The sequence below is a fragment of the Saimiri boliviensis genome, chromosome 9, assembly GCF_048565385.1.
Source record: "Saimiri boliviensis isolate mSaiBol1 chromosome 9, mSaiBol1.pri, whole genome shotgun sequence".
Lineage (NCBI taxonomy): Eukaryota > Metazoa > Chordata > Mammalia > Primates > Cebidae > Saimiri > Saimiri boliviensis.
Genome location: NC_133457.1, coordinates 62,025,941 through 62,041,895, shown reverse-complemented (window position 1 = coordinate 62,041,895; position 15,955 = coordinate 62,025,941). Strand labels below are relative to the sequence as shown.

The 15,955-nt window shown below is 45.7% G+C and overlaps 1 protein-coding gene across 1 annotated transcript in view; it reads left to right on the top strand.

Annotated features, from left to right (window-relative positions):
• Positions 1 to 4,832: 4,832 nt before the first annotated feature.
• DCLK3 (doublecortin like kinase 3) overlaps positions 4,833 to 15,955 on the top strand; it is a 48,243-nt gene continuing 37,120 nt past the window's right edge. The window contains exon 1 of the mRNA XM_039461984.2: positions 4,833 to 5,049. Within this exon, the coding sequence (XP_039317918.2) occupies positions 4,968 to 5,049 (82 nt within the window). The 5' untranslated portion in view covers positions 4,833 to 4,967. The remainder of the gene's footprint in view (positions 5,050 to 15,955) is intronic.

The window sequence follows — 15,955 nt, the reverse complement described above, 5'->3', positions numbered from 1 at the left end:
GGGGGAAGGTAGGAAGGAAGAGGAGAGAACAGAGGATTTGGTGACTGAATATGGGGTTGATGGTAATTCCTGGATTTGTGGCTTGGTAAACTAAGTTATTTAAGACTGAGAATCCTGTAGGAGGGACAGATATGAGGGGAAAGAGTTTTATTTTGGCTGTGTTGTAAGGGGTGCCTATGAGATATCTATGAGGAATTTTCTAGTAGGCAACTGAATTGGATCTGGGAGAGATGAGGTAATGATCCCTCAGAATTTACAACTGAAGGATTAGATAAGATCACCCAGGTTGTGTCTAGCAAAGTAAAGAATAAAACTCAGAGATAACATTTAAGGACTGAATGAAGGGAGACCCACAAAGCAGGAAAAATGTTTGCCTTGAGAAAGAAAAAGGGGTATAATCAAAAGTGACTGGTGCCATAAAGGCCAGGATAGGAGAGAGTTTCAAGACTGGTCACAGCTGCAGTGAGATGAAATAAAATAAGACTGAATTGTGTTTACTGAGTTTGGCAGATGAGCGGCCTTTAGCAATGCAGTTAAAGCAGTAACGCAGAGAGATAGGGAAATCAGTCACATTGTAGCTGGTCTGAGGAGCTTACCAGAGGTGAAGGAGTATAGATGGGGAATATAAAGTAATCTCTCAAGAAGTTTACCTGGGGAGGGAATGAAAGAGATGGTGACATCTTGGGGTGCAGAGGCACGTACAAATGTTCTATCAACATGATGACAAGACTGAAGAAAACACATTGCAAATTTGTTAGAATATCAATTTGCAGAACATTTGGAATTTTTCTCTTTTCTCGAGATCTCAATCTAGAGTCATCCTGGCTGATGCCATGAAGTAGGGACATTTTTCTTAGAGGCTCCATCATCCCTCTTGTCTAGCTCTCTCTTCCAAACCATTCCTACAAACACAATGGTATCCTACCCAGGCTTGAGTTCCTGGAAATGTTTTCTTTCTTTCCTCAACAAAACTTACTGGGTGTCCTGGATATGACAGTCAATTTGCCTGCCATATGTAACTTTCCCTCCTGGTTTAAAATGTCACATGAAGAGCTTCAGAATGACTGTCATTCAATGCTTCTCCCTCTGTCTTCTTTCCCACTGAGACATGACTGTTTGGACCAGTGATGAACACCCCTCCCAAAGCAGCCAATCCAGTGCTAGACAATGGTTTAAGTGTCCTGGTTAGAATAAATAGGCTGGGCCAACTATATTCTCTCCTTGGAGAAACTGGATTCTGAAACAGCTATTGTGGGGACATTTGAGAGTAAGGTCCTGAAGTGGTTACCAATCAGCTCATGGATGTGTTTGTAATTTCTTCAGATATCCTTAAAATGTCCTGTGCTCCCTACCACTTAAGATGAGCTGCTTGTCCTGGTGTGGTGGCTCACACCTGTAATCTCACCACTTTGGGAGGCCGACATGGGTGGATCACGAGCTTGAGATCAGCCTGGCCAGCATAGTAAAACCCTGTCTCTACCAAAAATACAAATATTAGCAGGGCGTGGTGGAGGGCACCTGTAAGCTCAGCTACTCGGGAGGCTGAGGCAGGAGACTAGCTTGAACCTGGAAGATGGAGGTTGCAGTGAGCCAAGATTACGCTACAACACTCCAGCCTTGGTGATGGAGGGAGACTCCATCTCAAAAAAAAAAAAAAAAAAAAAAAAAAAAAGATGAGCTGCTTAAGTGAATTTTGCTCACCTGCAACCAAAATCGCCCTGACACCTGGGCTAGACCACAACAGCTATTGTTCTATTCTCTTTAGCTATGCTATATGAGGTCCTAGTTAAGTGACTTACTGTAAGCATGGTGAGTAATCTTCTGTCTTCTATTTTACATTTAAATGATACTGTATGTGTTCAATGTTCTCTTAATATGATAAAAAGTGTTTTCTTTTTTGAGTGAATTGATACAAATCATCATTTGACAGATAATAACAAGGGATGACTCCTGTTATAGCACCTTAAACACACAGGGGTTTATTCTCTCTTAAAAAGGAAGTGCAAATTTAATACTTTGGGGTGGTGGTAGCTTCATGGTGTCAAGGGACTATGGCTTGGCTTACTCTATGTTTCTGCTCTGTGATCCTCAGGGCTTGGCTTCCACTTTTAAGGTCCCCACATGACCTAAGTAGGCTGCTGGGCCTCCAGTCATCATGAACCACCATGTTAGCTAATGTTTGCTGCAATAATCCTGAGTAACGAACCAGCTAAAGACCTAGTAGCTTACAACAATGGGCATTTTTTTGTCTCATTCCTACAGGTCTGCTTCAGGCTGCAGGTTGGCTGAACTTAGCTACCAGTTGAAGTTTAGGTCTGCATCATATTTCTCCACATTTATCTTGGACCAGAAGCTAGCTATCTAGGCTACTGGCAGAATCAGACCTGGACAAATCAAAACATGGGAGTACTTTCCAACCCTCTGTTCACATTATGTTCAGTAACGTCCCATTGGCCAAGTAAGAAAGATGGCCAATTAGCTGGGCTTGGTGGCATGCACCTGTAGTTCCAGCTACTCAGAAGGCTGAGGCAGGAGAATCAGTTGAACCTGGGAGGTGGAGGTTGCAGTGAGCCGAGATGGTGCCATTGCACTCCAGCCTGGGCAACAAGATGAAACTATGTCTCCGAAAAAAAAAAAAAAAAAAAAAAAAAGATGGCCAAGCCTAAAATCAAGGTGTAGGGAAACACACTCCAAGTAGCATAAAAGTTGGGTTGTGGGTTGTCTAATTCAATTGAGGAAGGGAGTGAATAATTGAAATTAATAATCTCACCTACCACATGATTATCATTCTATCTGAATCCCAGGAGGGAGGAAGGAAAAGGGACAAAGGCGTGCATCTGTCAGCCACATCACATCAGCATCTTTAAGGCATCTACTGAAAGTCCAATACAGCACTTGCAATTACATTTCATTAGCCAGAAACTTTTCATATGGCCATTCCTTGCTTCGAGGGAGGCTGGAAAATGTATTTTTTCAAATTGCGGGTTGCAATATGCTCAGCTAAAAAAAAATTTTTTAAATACCAAATCAGAAAAGAAAATAGGTGTTGAGTAGGCAACTGACAATTTATTTGCCAGTGTTCAACAAGATGCATTATGGGTATCCCTCACTCTTGCGAAGTAATCTGATAACTTTAGGTGCTCATTGTGATTGCTTGGTATGTGTATAACTAGTTAATATTTAAATCATGACAATCCAGCCAGTAATTAAACACTGCAAGACTGCTGCTTTGCAAGGAAGAAAACACAAGTCATCTGATTTCTCCTTCACAAAACTTAAACCTTTTACTAAAACTCAGTTTATTTAACTTTTATTTTTTCCCAAAATTTAGGTGATAAGGCCAGGAAGAGTGGCTATAAAAAGAAAGTATGTAAGTATTTCAAGGACACTTGTCTACAAGAGAGATTTCTAATGGGCTCTTCCTTCCCGTTTTTACTCAAATGTTACCTTTCCCGACCACTCAACTTACATAAACACATTCCCTTTTCCCTGGTTCATTTATCTTCATACTATTTGTCACCATACTTGTTTATTATCTGTCTCTCCCTTCTAGAAGGTGAGTGACTTGAAGGCAGGGCATTTTTTCGTGCTCACCTTTGGTGAATTTTATTACCGAAAATGGTCCTTAATGATGACTTCAGGGTAGCTGGCCGACAAACCAGCTAGAATCAGGAGTTATTTTTCTCACAGCGGCATCATGGGGTGGCTGCAGCCATTCTGGAACCTTGAGACAACAAGTCTGAAGAGAAAAGGCGGGATGTTGAAGGTGGCCACGTGGAATCCTGGAAGGAGACTGAGCCCTAACGTTGTCCTTGAGCAGCTGAACACACGCAGAGCAGGCTTCTTCCAGGCTTCTTGTTATGTGTGATAAAGAGAAATACGGCCCCTGCCACCTGGGAGCTGGCCTGGTTCTATCGGCGCGGCCTTGGCGTTCTGTGGAGCATAAAGTTTCACAGAGCAGCCAACATCAGACGCGACAACAGACAAGACCACTTTGTGACTTGGTTGATAAATGCAAAAGCAAGACCACTCTGTCATCACGCCCACGGCCCTGTGGAGAGGAGAGTATGGCTGATGCAGGGAATTCATTGTCTTTCACAAGAGAGTTCTGGGAGCCAGTACCCGGGAACGTGGGTCCCCAGACCCCGCACTGCAGACCCGAGGGACCTGCAAATATGAGGAACAGGTGTGTGGTGCTGGGAAGAAATACAACAACGCGAGGGGCCATCGCGCTGCCTTCAGATGGTACCAGGAAGCCACTAGGCTGGAGGAACGTTTTGCAGCCGTGGGTGTGGACCAGAGTGTAAGCAGGCCCCCGAACCTGGGGGGCAACAAGTGCGTTAGAGTGGGGCTGCCCTGGGACCTGGAGTCCGTGTGTGCCAGTAGCGGGAATGGGACAGGAGGAAGGCAGGGGTGCGGAAAGTCTGGCCCTGCACTGCAGGGAAGCACGAGGATGGCTGGCGGTCTTGGGGTCGCCTTTGGGCTGCGCCCCCTACCCACAGAGAACAGGGGCAGAGCGCAAGTTCAAAACCTGGCACGGCCAGGTTCCACGGCGGAGCTTCGCAGGGAAGGAGAGCAGAAAGGCTGGACTGCGCGGGCCGGGAGGGGCGGGACCGCTGAGGGGTCACCGGGGAGAAGCTGGGAGTGTGGGAGCAAGTTCAAAGCCCGGCCGCGCCCGGCCTCTAGGGCCGGGAGCTGCGTGCACGCCGGGGCCGGCGCAGAGAGGGCGGCGGCGGCTGGTGCGCTGTTGCTAAGCCCCGCGCCCCCGGAGACGTTCCCGGTGGCTGTCGCCGGGCGCGGCGCGGCGCGGGGCTGGCGGGCGGGCGGCGGGAGGGAGAGAAGAGGGAGAGTCGGCGCGGGCTCGAGGCTGCTCGTCGCGCCCCGCCTTCCCGCGCCTGCTCGGCCGTCGAGCCGCGTCCCAGCGCTGTCACCTCTGCTCTAGGCTCGCCCAGAGCCCACTGCCCGCCATGCCCGCCGCCACTCCAGCCCCGAACCCGCCGCCGCCCCCGGCCCGGCCAGCCCCAGCCTGCCCGGCGCGGCCTGCCCCAGGTGAGTACCGCGCGCCCCAGCGCCGATCGTTCCGGGCGCCACCTTGGCGGGGGTGGGAGGGCTCTTTCGCCCGAACTCCGGACCCGCTCGGTGCGGGAGGGAGCAGCCGTGCCAGACCCCGCGGGGGTGTACGAAGGACTGTGTGTGTGTGTGTGTGTGTGTGTATGTGTGTATGTGTGTGTACACGTGCGCGCGCGGGTGTACACCACCTGAAACTCGCTTGCTAGGGGAAATAACGCGGTCCGGAGCTGATTTTATTTCCCTCCCCAGCAGGGGTCCCTTCCTGGGAAACGCACTGGGCATCTTTCAAGGTGCAGGTGCGGTGAGGCTGCAGAAGAGCAAAGGCGCAGAGAGGGAGCTGACATTTCTTGAGCAACTCAACATGACAAGCGCTTTACCTAGAGTTAACCCTACTTCATCCTCTCCACAAATCTGTAAAGAATGGAATTATCCCCATTTCTCAGATGAGAAAACTGAGGCCCACAGAGCTCGTGCCTTGCCCAGGGTCACATGGCTCCATAGTGGCCGGGCTGGAGCTGGAACCCAGGTTTCTAGAGGTCTCTGACCCATCTAAATGACAAGAAACTCTCCTTAGAACTAAAGAAACACAGAAAAACCAAAGATGATTAGGAAAAATGATACAGGCAGAGCATTTGGGAATTAATTGGAAAAAAAAAAAAACAAAAAACCCTGAGCTCGTGAAATATCCTTTCAATTAATTTCAAATACAGGACCACATTTCACTCCTTTCCATGTCTGTCTCTGGGGGCGAGATGTGGTGAGGAAGGGAGAAGTCTGTGCCAGTGCTGGGCAGAGGCGTCTTGGGACACCTTTTCAGAGTATCCGCCTGCTGGGAGGGGGGAAGTGTGTGAGAAATTGTGGAGGGAACTCGGTTATTTGTTCCTGACAGCTAGTCATTCTGTCACCTCACCTCCTAGTTGATTCCATTTCCTTTCCTTGATGTATTGTCCAAGATGACAGCTGTCAAATTAAAGTGGGGTCCCACCTTCATCACTGGCTGTCCTAAGGCCTCTTGACATTAATTAGGTGGCCCTGCACTTGGGTAATTGTATTAGGAGCTGTGTTACTGCTTACAGGGGAGATCTGTTGGGCTGATGTTGAGCTAATGATCTCAGTGGATGAGGCATCTTGAGCAATAGGCAAGAATTGTGCTTATCCTTAGGACAAAGCAGCAAGAAGCAAGACCCTCAGGAATTAAAAAAAATAAGAGTATTGGGTTTGCCTCACAGCCCAGCTTTAGAAAAGCATTTCAGTTTAACATTTGGATTGCCTCACTGAAGAAAGAACAAAGTGGGGCAGAAAATGATCTCTGAAAGCTGTTCTGTAACTCATTTCATTTAGGTTTGAAATCATTTTGGGTCATGTTCTTTTATGGCCAGGTTTGCCATCTTGGTGCACACTGGTACCCTGGGTGCCTTCACTCCCAATTGTCCGTCCCTCCATCTCTTTTTTGGAGGACGACCCTTGGGCTGCAGAGCCTATGTTTGTTGTGACCCAGAACAGTGAGTGCCTGGGAATTTACATCTCCCCTGGGGCAGTCCCTATTCAATGACTGAAGGGTACTGGAGTATAAATAGTCCAGCTCCTTTGCCCTTGATTGGGACACTCTGAAGCATGATATCCTTTGTTTCCAGAGATCCAGTGTGGAGTGGCGTCAAGTTGACATCTATGGGTCTTTGCTTGGCTTGTTCCCCTTGCTTGGCCTGCTACTCTTCTTGTTTTACTTCTTCACATCCCCACCATTTTTTTCCTAGGAATACCTCCTAATACACTTTCATAAGAATTCTTATCTCAGGATATGATTCTAAGGAATCCAGGCAAAGACGTGGACCCTTCTCACTGTTCATGTTTTCATTCTTCCTCTGTTATCCAAATATGACTACCATCAGTAATAGGTAGCCCATGCTAACCTGTAGGGTGCCTTTGTATGAATTCATAAAAGGTGTTCTCTTCTGGACAGATGGATCCCCATGCCCAGGCAAAGGATCAGCAGGCAGGTGTTCAGTGCTCACTGGCCCCCTGATCAGTGCACCTTTGGCAGTGCACATAGTACTAGCAATCGTGGTGGCATGGTGCTCAGAAAAGCAAACAACAGAGTTGCTTAGTTGTCCCAGGATCTTGTTTCTTGGCTTCTCTTTTTTCCTAAGAAAAAAATCCCTCTAAGAGGGATTCCCCCCGCCCCTTTTTTTCCTCCTAGTTTTATGGAAATTTCCTAAATATTTGAGTATTTCAGCCAGATGTTTTGGTTTTCTTTGGACAAGCTGGTTAAATGTCTTAGTTTCTTTCTAAAGCCAATAAAGGGGAGGAAAAGGGCTGCTTTGGCTGGTGGAATCTCAGTCCTGCAGCCTGCAGGAGGGTGGTGGTGCCTGGTCAGGAAGGGTGGGTAGGTCTCCACCAGTCTCCAGGAGCTCTCAGAGGGGCCTTGTCCTGACGGTGGGGTTACTGGGTAGGGGCTTGGATGGGCTGCTTTGGTTGGAGGCTTTTGCTTGAAGAGGTTCTCCTTTCCTTGGATCCAGGAGCCTCATTGTATCTGATCTGGCATCCTGAGTTTCCTCACGTTTTCCTTTGGTGGCTTCTTGATAATGTCTAAATGTTGCCCGTCCGCTGGTGGAGCAGAACCCCTTTTTGAAGATGCATATGTGGGGGAGTTCTTTGAAAAGAATGTTTTTGTTAACTGCTTGGTAATGTAGGTCAGAAGAGAGAAATCTAGGGAAAGTGAAAGAGTGGGAAGAAGACATCTGTACTGGGAGTTGGGGTGGGGAGTTTTGCTCCATCCGCAGAGTTCCGAACCCTCCTGGTGACCTGGGGCAAGTCACTGAACTTCTCTAGGAGCCTCAGTATCTTTGCCATTCATTTAATAACAATTGTCCAGCCGACCTCAGAGTGTTCTTTGATGATCAAAGGGAAAATATTTTCATGGACTCATCCAATGATTATAGAGGAAGCCCAGAAAATCTTTATCCAGAGACAACTGGCAATCTCTTGGGGACAGCGGTGTATATGGAGGCATCAGGGTATGGGCAGCAAGCAGTAGAACAGAGATAAGCACCAGATCAGTGGCTGCGTGAAGGGATGGGGAAGTCTCCAGAGCTGCTTGGGCTGGTTTTGAAGGCTAAATATTGACCCAGAACTTTGCAAAGGGCAGGGTGTAATATTGTGTGTGGTTATGGGGGTGAATCCATCAGAACTGCCTTCACATTTGGACTCTGACCCCTCAAACCTATGTGATCCTGAGTGAGACACCCACTTACTCTGAACCTCAGTTTCCTGATTGTTAAGATGGGCGTATACAAATTGCTCTGAGGATTTAGTGATGTAAAGCACTTACCAGGTATTATTACAAATGGAAAATATCGTTTTTAAAGTTACCTTTAAAGCTGAATGGATTCAGTTTGGCTGCCTTGTGTCAGTACTTTTCAAATATTACTGGACATCTGGGGATCTTATTAAAATGTAGATTCCGATTCAGGAGGTCTGGGGTGGGGCCTAAGATTCTGCTTTTCTCTCTAGCTCCTGAGTTCTTGTAGATGTTGTTTGTTTAGGGACCACATTTTGAGTGTAAGGCCCTAGGCTACTCCCTCTTGGGTAAAGTCTGAGTCCTTTGCGGGAGCTGAGGAGCGCAGTTTGGAGAGACGTTGGGGAGAGTTCGGGCCTCCCAGGCAGGTCTGGCCTGGAGCTGGGGCAGAGACAGTTGGGTATTGCTGCTGTTGAGTAGGATGCTCCTAATGGGTAGGTGATGGATCAAACCCAGCTTCCTTCAAATGCCCTCGGACCAGCCTCCTGGAGGAAGTTCTTCCTGGCCAAATGGGCAAATACTGCCTGCTCTTGCAGGCTGGCCCTGAGGATGTAGAGATGAATAAGCCATTGGCCCATCACTGCCCCTGCCACAGTGTGATGGGGGGAGTGGGTGAAGAGGGGTGAGACATAGCAATGTACGATTAGGACCTGGTGAGATGAGCACTCTGTGGCGTTAAGGGTAATGGAGAGGGAGGTAAGAGAGTCAAAAACAGGAGGAACACTTCTTTGTGGTCATTATATCTGAACTGGGTTTTTTTTTGTTTTTTTTTTTTTTTTTTTGAGACGGAGTTTCGCTCTTGTTACCCAGGCTGGAGTGCAATGGCGCGATCTCGGCTCACCGCAACCTCCGCCTCCTGGGTTCAGGCAATTCTCCTGCCTCAGCCTCCTGAGTAGCTGGGATTACAGGCACGCACCACCATGCCCAGCTATTTTTTTTGTATTTTTAGTAGAGACGGGGTTTCACCATGTTGACCAGGATGGTCTCGATCTCTTGACCTTGTGATCCACCCGCCTCGGCCTCCCAAAGTGCTGGGATTACAGGCTTGAGCCACCGCGCCCGGCTGAACTGGGTTTTGATGGATGAAGCACTGCGTCTGGGATTGGAGGAGGGCAGAAGAGTGTGTGTAATAGCATTCTAAGACTGAGGAACAGGATTTGCAGAAGTTGGGTGCCATGATGAAACAGCTTGGTGTGTTTAGGTTATTGAACTGAGAGTTGTTTGGAGCATGGAGTGTGATGGGGAGGACCTGGTTAGGAGGCAGAGCTCAGTTCATAAAGCTGTATTAGTCAGGAGGGTTTGCTAAGGTTTGCTGCAGTAACAAATCAACTTCATCATTTTGGTAGTTTAACCCAAGAAAGGTTACTTCTCACACACAATGTATGACCCTCACAGTCAAGTTGACAGATAGCCAAGTTGACTAAGCTGCTCCCAGCTTTCAGCCTTGCCATCTGGAAAATGTGGCCATTATAGTCACCAGTGCAGGAAGAGATAGTGTGAGAGAGTCTCTGGCTCTTCTGGAATGAGTACAGTGTTGCTTTTGTCCACAGCCCATTGTTGGGGGGCTGGGAAGTAGGGGATGGGGACTGGAATGGAAGAAAAGGTCAGAGAGCATCAGCTCTCCCACGTATGTCTTGTTATGAAGCTTAAGCCCCATTCTGAGGCCACAGTTTCTCAAATAAGAGAGGTATGGGAATTCCTTTAAAGGAAAAAAATTTCTTGTAGATTCCTAGCATTGCTTACATGATTTTTATTATAGTGCAGTTCAGATATGTAGTGGTTTTAAATGGGTCTAAACTCTATACTTAGAGCTCTTATACAACCACATAACCAAAACAAATACATAAATACCAACACAATTACAAGTCAAGTACATTTGGATTAACTTCATGAATTTAATGTTTTGGATGAAGTTTATTTTTGCTAAAATGAAATCCCTACTTCTGGTTATAACAACCGTTTTTCAGGTTCGTATGAGTTTGGTATGTGGTGTGCCGTGCTGCAAGGTTGTATGATGGCTCCATATTCCCATCACTTTCCTCTCTATATGCTAAGTCTGATTTGTTATTTTCTCATTAGCCTGTGATAATCAAAATAATATTTCTTGATACCAACTGTCTCAGTCTGCTTGTGCTGCTGTAAAAAAATACCTGAGCCTGGGTAATCTGTAAAGAACAGAGATTTATTTCCAACAGTTCTGGCAGCCGGCAGGCTATGATTAAGGCACCAGCAAGTTTGATGTGTGGTGAAGACGCGTTCTCTGCCTATTGCTACACACTCCAAAGGGGATGGACCTTGTGTCTTCACACAGTGGAAGGAACAGGAGCCAGCAAAGGGCCTAAGCTAGTTCTTCCCAGCCCTTTTGTCAGGCACTCATCCATTCTAGGGCCCTCATGACTCAATCACTTCCCAAAGGCCCCCCACCCTTCAGTATCACCCCAATGGGGACTAAATTTTAACGTGAATTTTCGGGGATGTTCAGACCATAGCCCCTACTACAGTATAAATGCAAGAAGTTATATGGCGAAATTATGTGGCAGCACTTCGTCGTAACATAGCCATTCAGATGGTGCAGAATATGTTTCTATTGATACTTAAAAAAAGATGAATATGAAAGTGAAAACACAAATTTAAACAAAACACAATTTTGAGAACTCATGGACCCTCCTAAAATAGGTTTGAGGATCTCCTGAAATTTTAGAAATAGGTGGAAAACTACTGGAGTGTTTAATGAAGGGGAACTAGATGACCAGCTTTATGGTTTCAAGACATCACTTTGCCCAGGGTGGGTGGAGCGGCGGAGGGGAGAGAGGAAGGCCAAGACAACAGAATCTGGAGTGGCTTGCAGATAGCTGAGCTAAGATGTGATGAGGGCAGGTGCTCAGACGTAGTTAAGGGAATGGCAGGGAGGAAGCAAGCATGGATTTGAGAGACACGTAGGAGCTGGAACCTACAGGACTTGGAGGTTGACTGGGATGTGGGAGGGAATGGAAGGGAAGAGGAGTCAGGGATGACTCTTGGTCTTGGAGGTCGAGGGTGATTGATGGTGCCACTGACCAGGATGAGGACCACAGGTGTCAGGTGTCCATGGAAAGAACAGGAGAGCTCAAGACCAGAACTATGTTCTGCCATATTCACCATCTCGTCTTCTCTCACTGATGTGACTTTTCCTGAACCAGTTTCTGAGAAACTGCTGCATCTTGCAGTGTCTATTTTTCTTCTACAGGACATTAATTAGTGCTCATTAAGATGATTTGAATGGCTTTATTAGCCTTTCTGTTGTGCCTGCTGCTTCTGTCCTATTGGAGCAGATGCTGACAAAATTGCCTGATTAAGCACACACTTTTTTGTTTTCTATATGTTCAAAGGAGGTTAAAAAAGTTGAGAAAATTGTGGACGGTTCTGATCTAGAAGCTGTCATACCATATAATGTGAGGTTAGTTTTCTGCTTTCAGTTTTTATTTTAAGAGTGCAAACGATCTACTTTCCACTTTGTGTTTTTAGACAGAGATACTGAAAATTCTCTGAGGAACGAGTAGAGGTTAACTGATCTCTAGATAATTACGTAAGAAGTAAAATGGAAACTCTGTGCTTTGGGGAAGTTCAGGGCAGAGAACACAAAGCCACATAGACAGACAAAAATTTCACAAACCGAGAGTAAATCCCCTTGGTTTCTAGAATGAAATCTCATGTTAATTAAAATTTTGGCATTAAATATTTTAAAATGTAACTTGGTATTTGCTTTTTGTATAAATAATTAACCTAATGCGCTGACTGATGGGGAGAAGCAACATGAACAGGCTGTCAGAAGTGGCTTTCACTTTCCTGTTCCCACTTGAGAAACTTCTGCTCTCTCCTGGTCTCAGGTGTTGTTTTCATAGCAGAGCCTCCAAGGCCCCCGCAGGGAGATGTGTAGCCTCCCCTCCTCTGAGTCTGTCTGGAACTTGTGATAAAGGTTCTGTAAGCAAGGGCATACCTGTCACCCCCAGATACCACATGCCACTTCAGGATGGCACCATGTCTTTTCATCACAGAATTCCCTCAAACTGGCTGGGTATTTCCCCTACCAGCAGTTTCCATACCCACAAACTAGTCCAGGGCATCCTGCAGGAAGTATCTCCGGGTCTCGGGGTTGGTTGGAGGAGCAGATTTCCTAGCAGTAACAACCATGATTTTTTGGGAATGTCTCTTCCAGGAATGGGTTAGACAAGGCTGGTTATTTGTTTTAGTTCAGATGTTTTGGTTTTACAGGGCTACAACCAAAGTCCCCTGGAGCTTGGGCCTTTCCTGTGCCAGAGGCAATGGATCTTGCCAGGTAATCCATATGCTCCCTGTCCTTAGCAGAGGCTGTCAGTCCCTGTCCATGGTCCCTGAGCACACATCTTTCCCGTTCTGGTGGTTCCCAGTGCACGCCACTGCAACACTGTTGGATGCTTTCTTTGGTTGCAGGGGCATGGCTGGCCCCAATGGTGCACAGTTCCAGAAGTGCTGGGCACTTAATCTCCTGGAAGCAGCCCTCAGCCACTCATGGAGGGGAATGGATGGGTGACTATCACAGTTTACTTGCCCCTCTGGTAGGATAATTCTGAGGCATGTTCTACCCACTCTCCCCAGAGGTTCCCAGCAGAACTGAGCCCAGGTTGGCCATAGCAGTAATCTGCTCTTTCATGCCACCCCCTCACTGTCCTACCTCACTTTTCGACTCTCCTCTAGTACTTTCTGGGATCACTTCCCAAATCAACCCCTATCCTTGCCCCCAGGCTGTGCTTTTGAGAGAGACCAACCCAAGACTCTTTTGGGCTGATTGGGGTTATGTGACAAGCTCTGGCAAATGGATTGTAGGTGGAAGTGCCATGTGTCACTTCTCATGCCAGGCCGTTGAAAGCCAGGATACCACCATTGTCTCTCTCATCTGCTGCTGGGGCAACCTTGGAGGCTGTGTGCTTTGAGTGGAGGATGAGAAATGGAGATAGCTGCTAAGTTCACACTGGGATTCATACAAGCAAGAGACGTTTATTGTGGTAGCCCTGGAGATTTCTGATATTTATCAGTTAGGGGACCTATCTGTCTGATACATACAGTCTTCTTGGGGTGCCATCACTGAGGTCAACCCATCCTCTGCTTCTCCATCCTACACTGGTCCGTAAGAACTCTTGGGTTCTGCTACCCATGACCTCCTTTAATGCTTCACATTTCCAAACTCCCCTCCTCTTCAGTAGTTTGATTAATATTAAAGTAAAATTTATGTTTCTCTATGGTTTTTAATTCATCTGGAAGTTATTTTGGTATTATTTGTGAAATAAGAATCTAAATTTATTTCCAGATTATTAACCAGTTGTTCCAATATTGAATAAAAATCATTCATACCTACTTGGCTAGTTTGTAATCACTGGTTTTGAGAATTTAATGTATAATGAAAGCTGATTTTCATTATACATTAAATTCTCATATAAAGTAGTAAATATTTTGAGGCTATAGTTTTTTTTCCCTTAAATTCTTGTGCAAGTACCAAGACATTGTAATTGTAGCTCTGTAATATATTTTACTATCTTCCTTGCTCATTACTCATTACTCATCTCCTTCCTGTCCTCCCTCAAAAACTACATTAGTGCTTCAATTTCACAAAAGCTACAAATCACAAATGGGAAGAACTGATGCATTTATTAGGCTTTTATATTCTGGAATGGGCAGTCATTTAGATGGCTTTTAAAATTCCTCTCACATTTTTGTAGTTTTCCTTACGTTGCTCATACACATACGTTGCTCATACACATTTTTTTGTTAGTTATTCCTAGCAATTTTCTATATGTTGACATGTAAATGTTATTAATTTTTTCATGTATTTTTCAACTTATTACAGCTATGTGAAAAGCTTATATGTACATATAAATTTCACTATACATATAGAAAATTCATAGTTAATATATGTAATTAGTGATTTTTTTGCCTTATAGCTGACTACTTTCTAATTACATGTGGAAGTAAAAACATATAAAAACTATTTCATGGGAGTCCATGTACTCTAATTGCCTTTTGAGGTGGCTCAGAATAAACATATAGGTATGTCCTAGAATTGAAATAAGTTCATGGAGAGAAGGAAGGATGGAGAGAAAAGATACACGAGGCGTTGCATATGTGGTAGCAATCATAGATTCTCACCATCACAGAACAAGTGCAGAGCTGCAGGTGGCATGAAAACAACCAGCTTGGGTTAACTGTGGGTTTTCTCTTTGAGACATAATTTCTCACACATTTAAAACTTACCTGTGGCTGGGCACAGTGGCTCATGCCTGTAATCCCAGCACTTTGGGAGGCTGAAGTGGACAGATCATGAGGTCAAGAGATCGAGACCATCCTGGCCAACATGGTGAAACCCTGTCTCTACTAAAATTACAAAAATTTAGCCGGGCGTGGTGGTGTGTGGCTGTAGTCCCAGCTACTCGGGAGGCTGAGGCAGGAGAATTGCTTGAAACTGGAAAACGGAAGTTGCAGTGAGCCAGGATCACGCCACTGCACTCCAGTCTGGCGATAGAGTGAGACTCCGTCTCAGAAAAACGCAACTTACCTGTAAGTGTCTCTGACTGGTCCTAGACGCCACTAGCACCAAAGCAAAGTCTTCTCCTAGATGACTGACACTTGTCCGTAATAATGTGTTTACATTTTGGGTCTGGATAAGAAAAGATGATGTCAGAAGATGCCACCTCTTCAGAGGACAGGCCTGGTGGGTCAGACTTTTAATGTAAAGTAAAAGGTCACCACATCACTGACCGGGGTCTTACCTTGTGTTCAAGTTAAGAAAACCAAAATCAGTGGATTTATTAATTTAGAAAGAAAAGAGAAACAGAAAGAAAGTACATTAGTTTGAAGTTCCTTTTTCTTGGAGTCAACTGATGCCCCTTTGATGGTTGTAGACCTCCAAGTCATCCGAATTATAAGGAAGCTCTTAGTACTAGCATAAAAGTATGCTATGCATTGGCTAGTGGAAACTTTTAGTGCTTTTTCTTTAATGCCATTAATATTAACTTAGAATCCAAAGGACTGACCATTTTCTACAAAGACTGCATAACTGAAGATGTCTTACTCGTTTTGAAGATTATATTTTTCAAAGATGTTCTGTAGCATGAATGAAAAACAGGAATACATACTCGTAGGAAGAAGTAGGGAACAGGCTGGGCATGGTGACTCACACCTGTAATCCCAGCAATTTGGGAGGCTGAGGTGGGAGAATCACTTGAGCCCAGGAGTTCGAGACCAGCCTGGGCAACATAGTGAGACCCTATGTCTTTAACAACAACAACAACAAAAATTAGCTGCGTGTGGTGGCTCATGCCTGTAGTGTCAGCTACTTGGGAGGCAGAGGTGGGAGAATTGCTTGAGCCTGGGAGTTTGAAGCTGCAGTGAGCCACGATTGCACCACATACTCCAGTCTGAGCAACAGAACAAGACCCTATCTCAGAAAAAAAGAAAAAAGAAAAAAATAAATAAAGCATCTGAGAACCAACTGAAAAACCCCTGGAATTCCCATGCTCTCAGGAACGCTTGTTAGTTGCTTTTTTCCAGTTGCTTTGTCTGCATTACAAGGCAAAGACA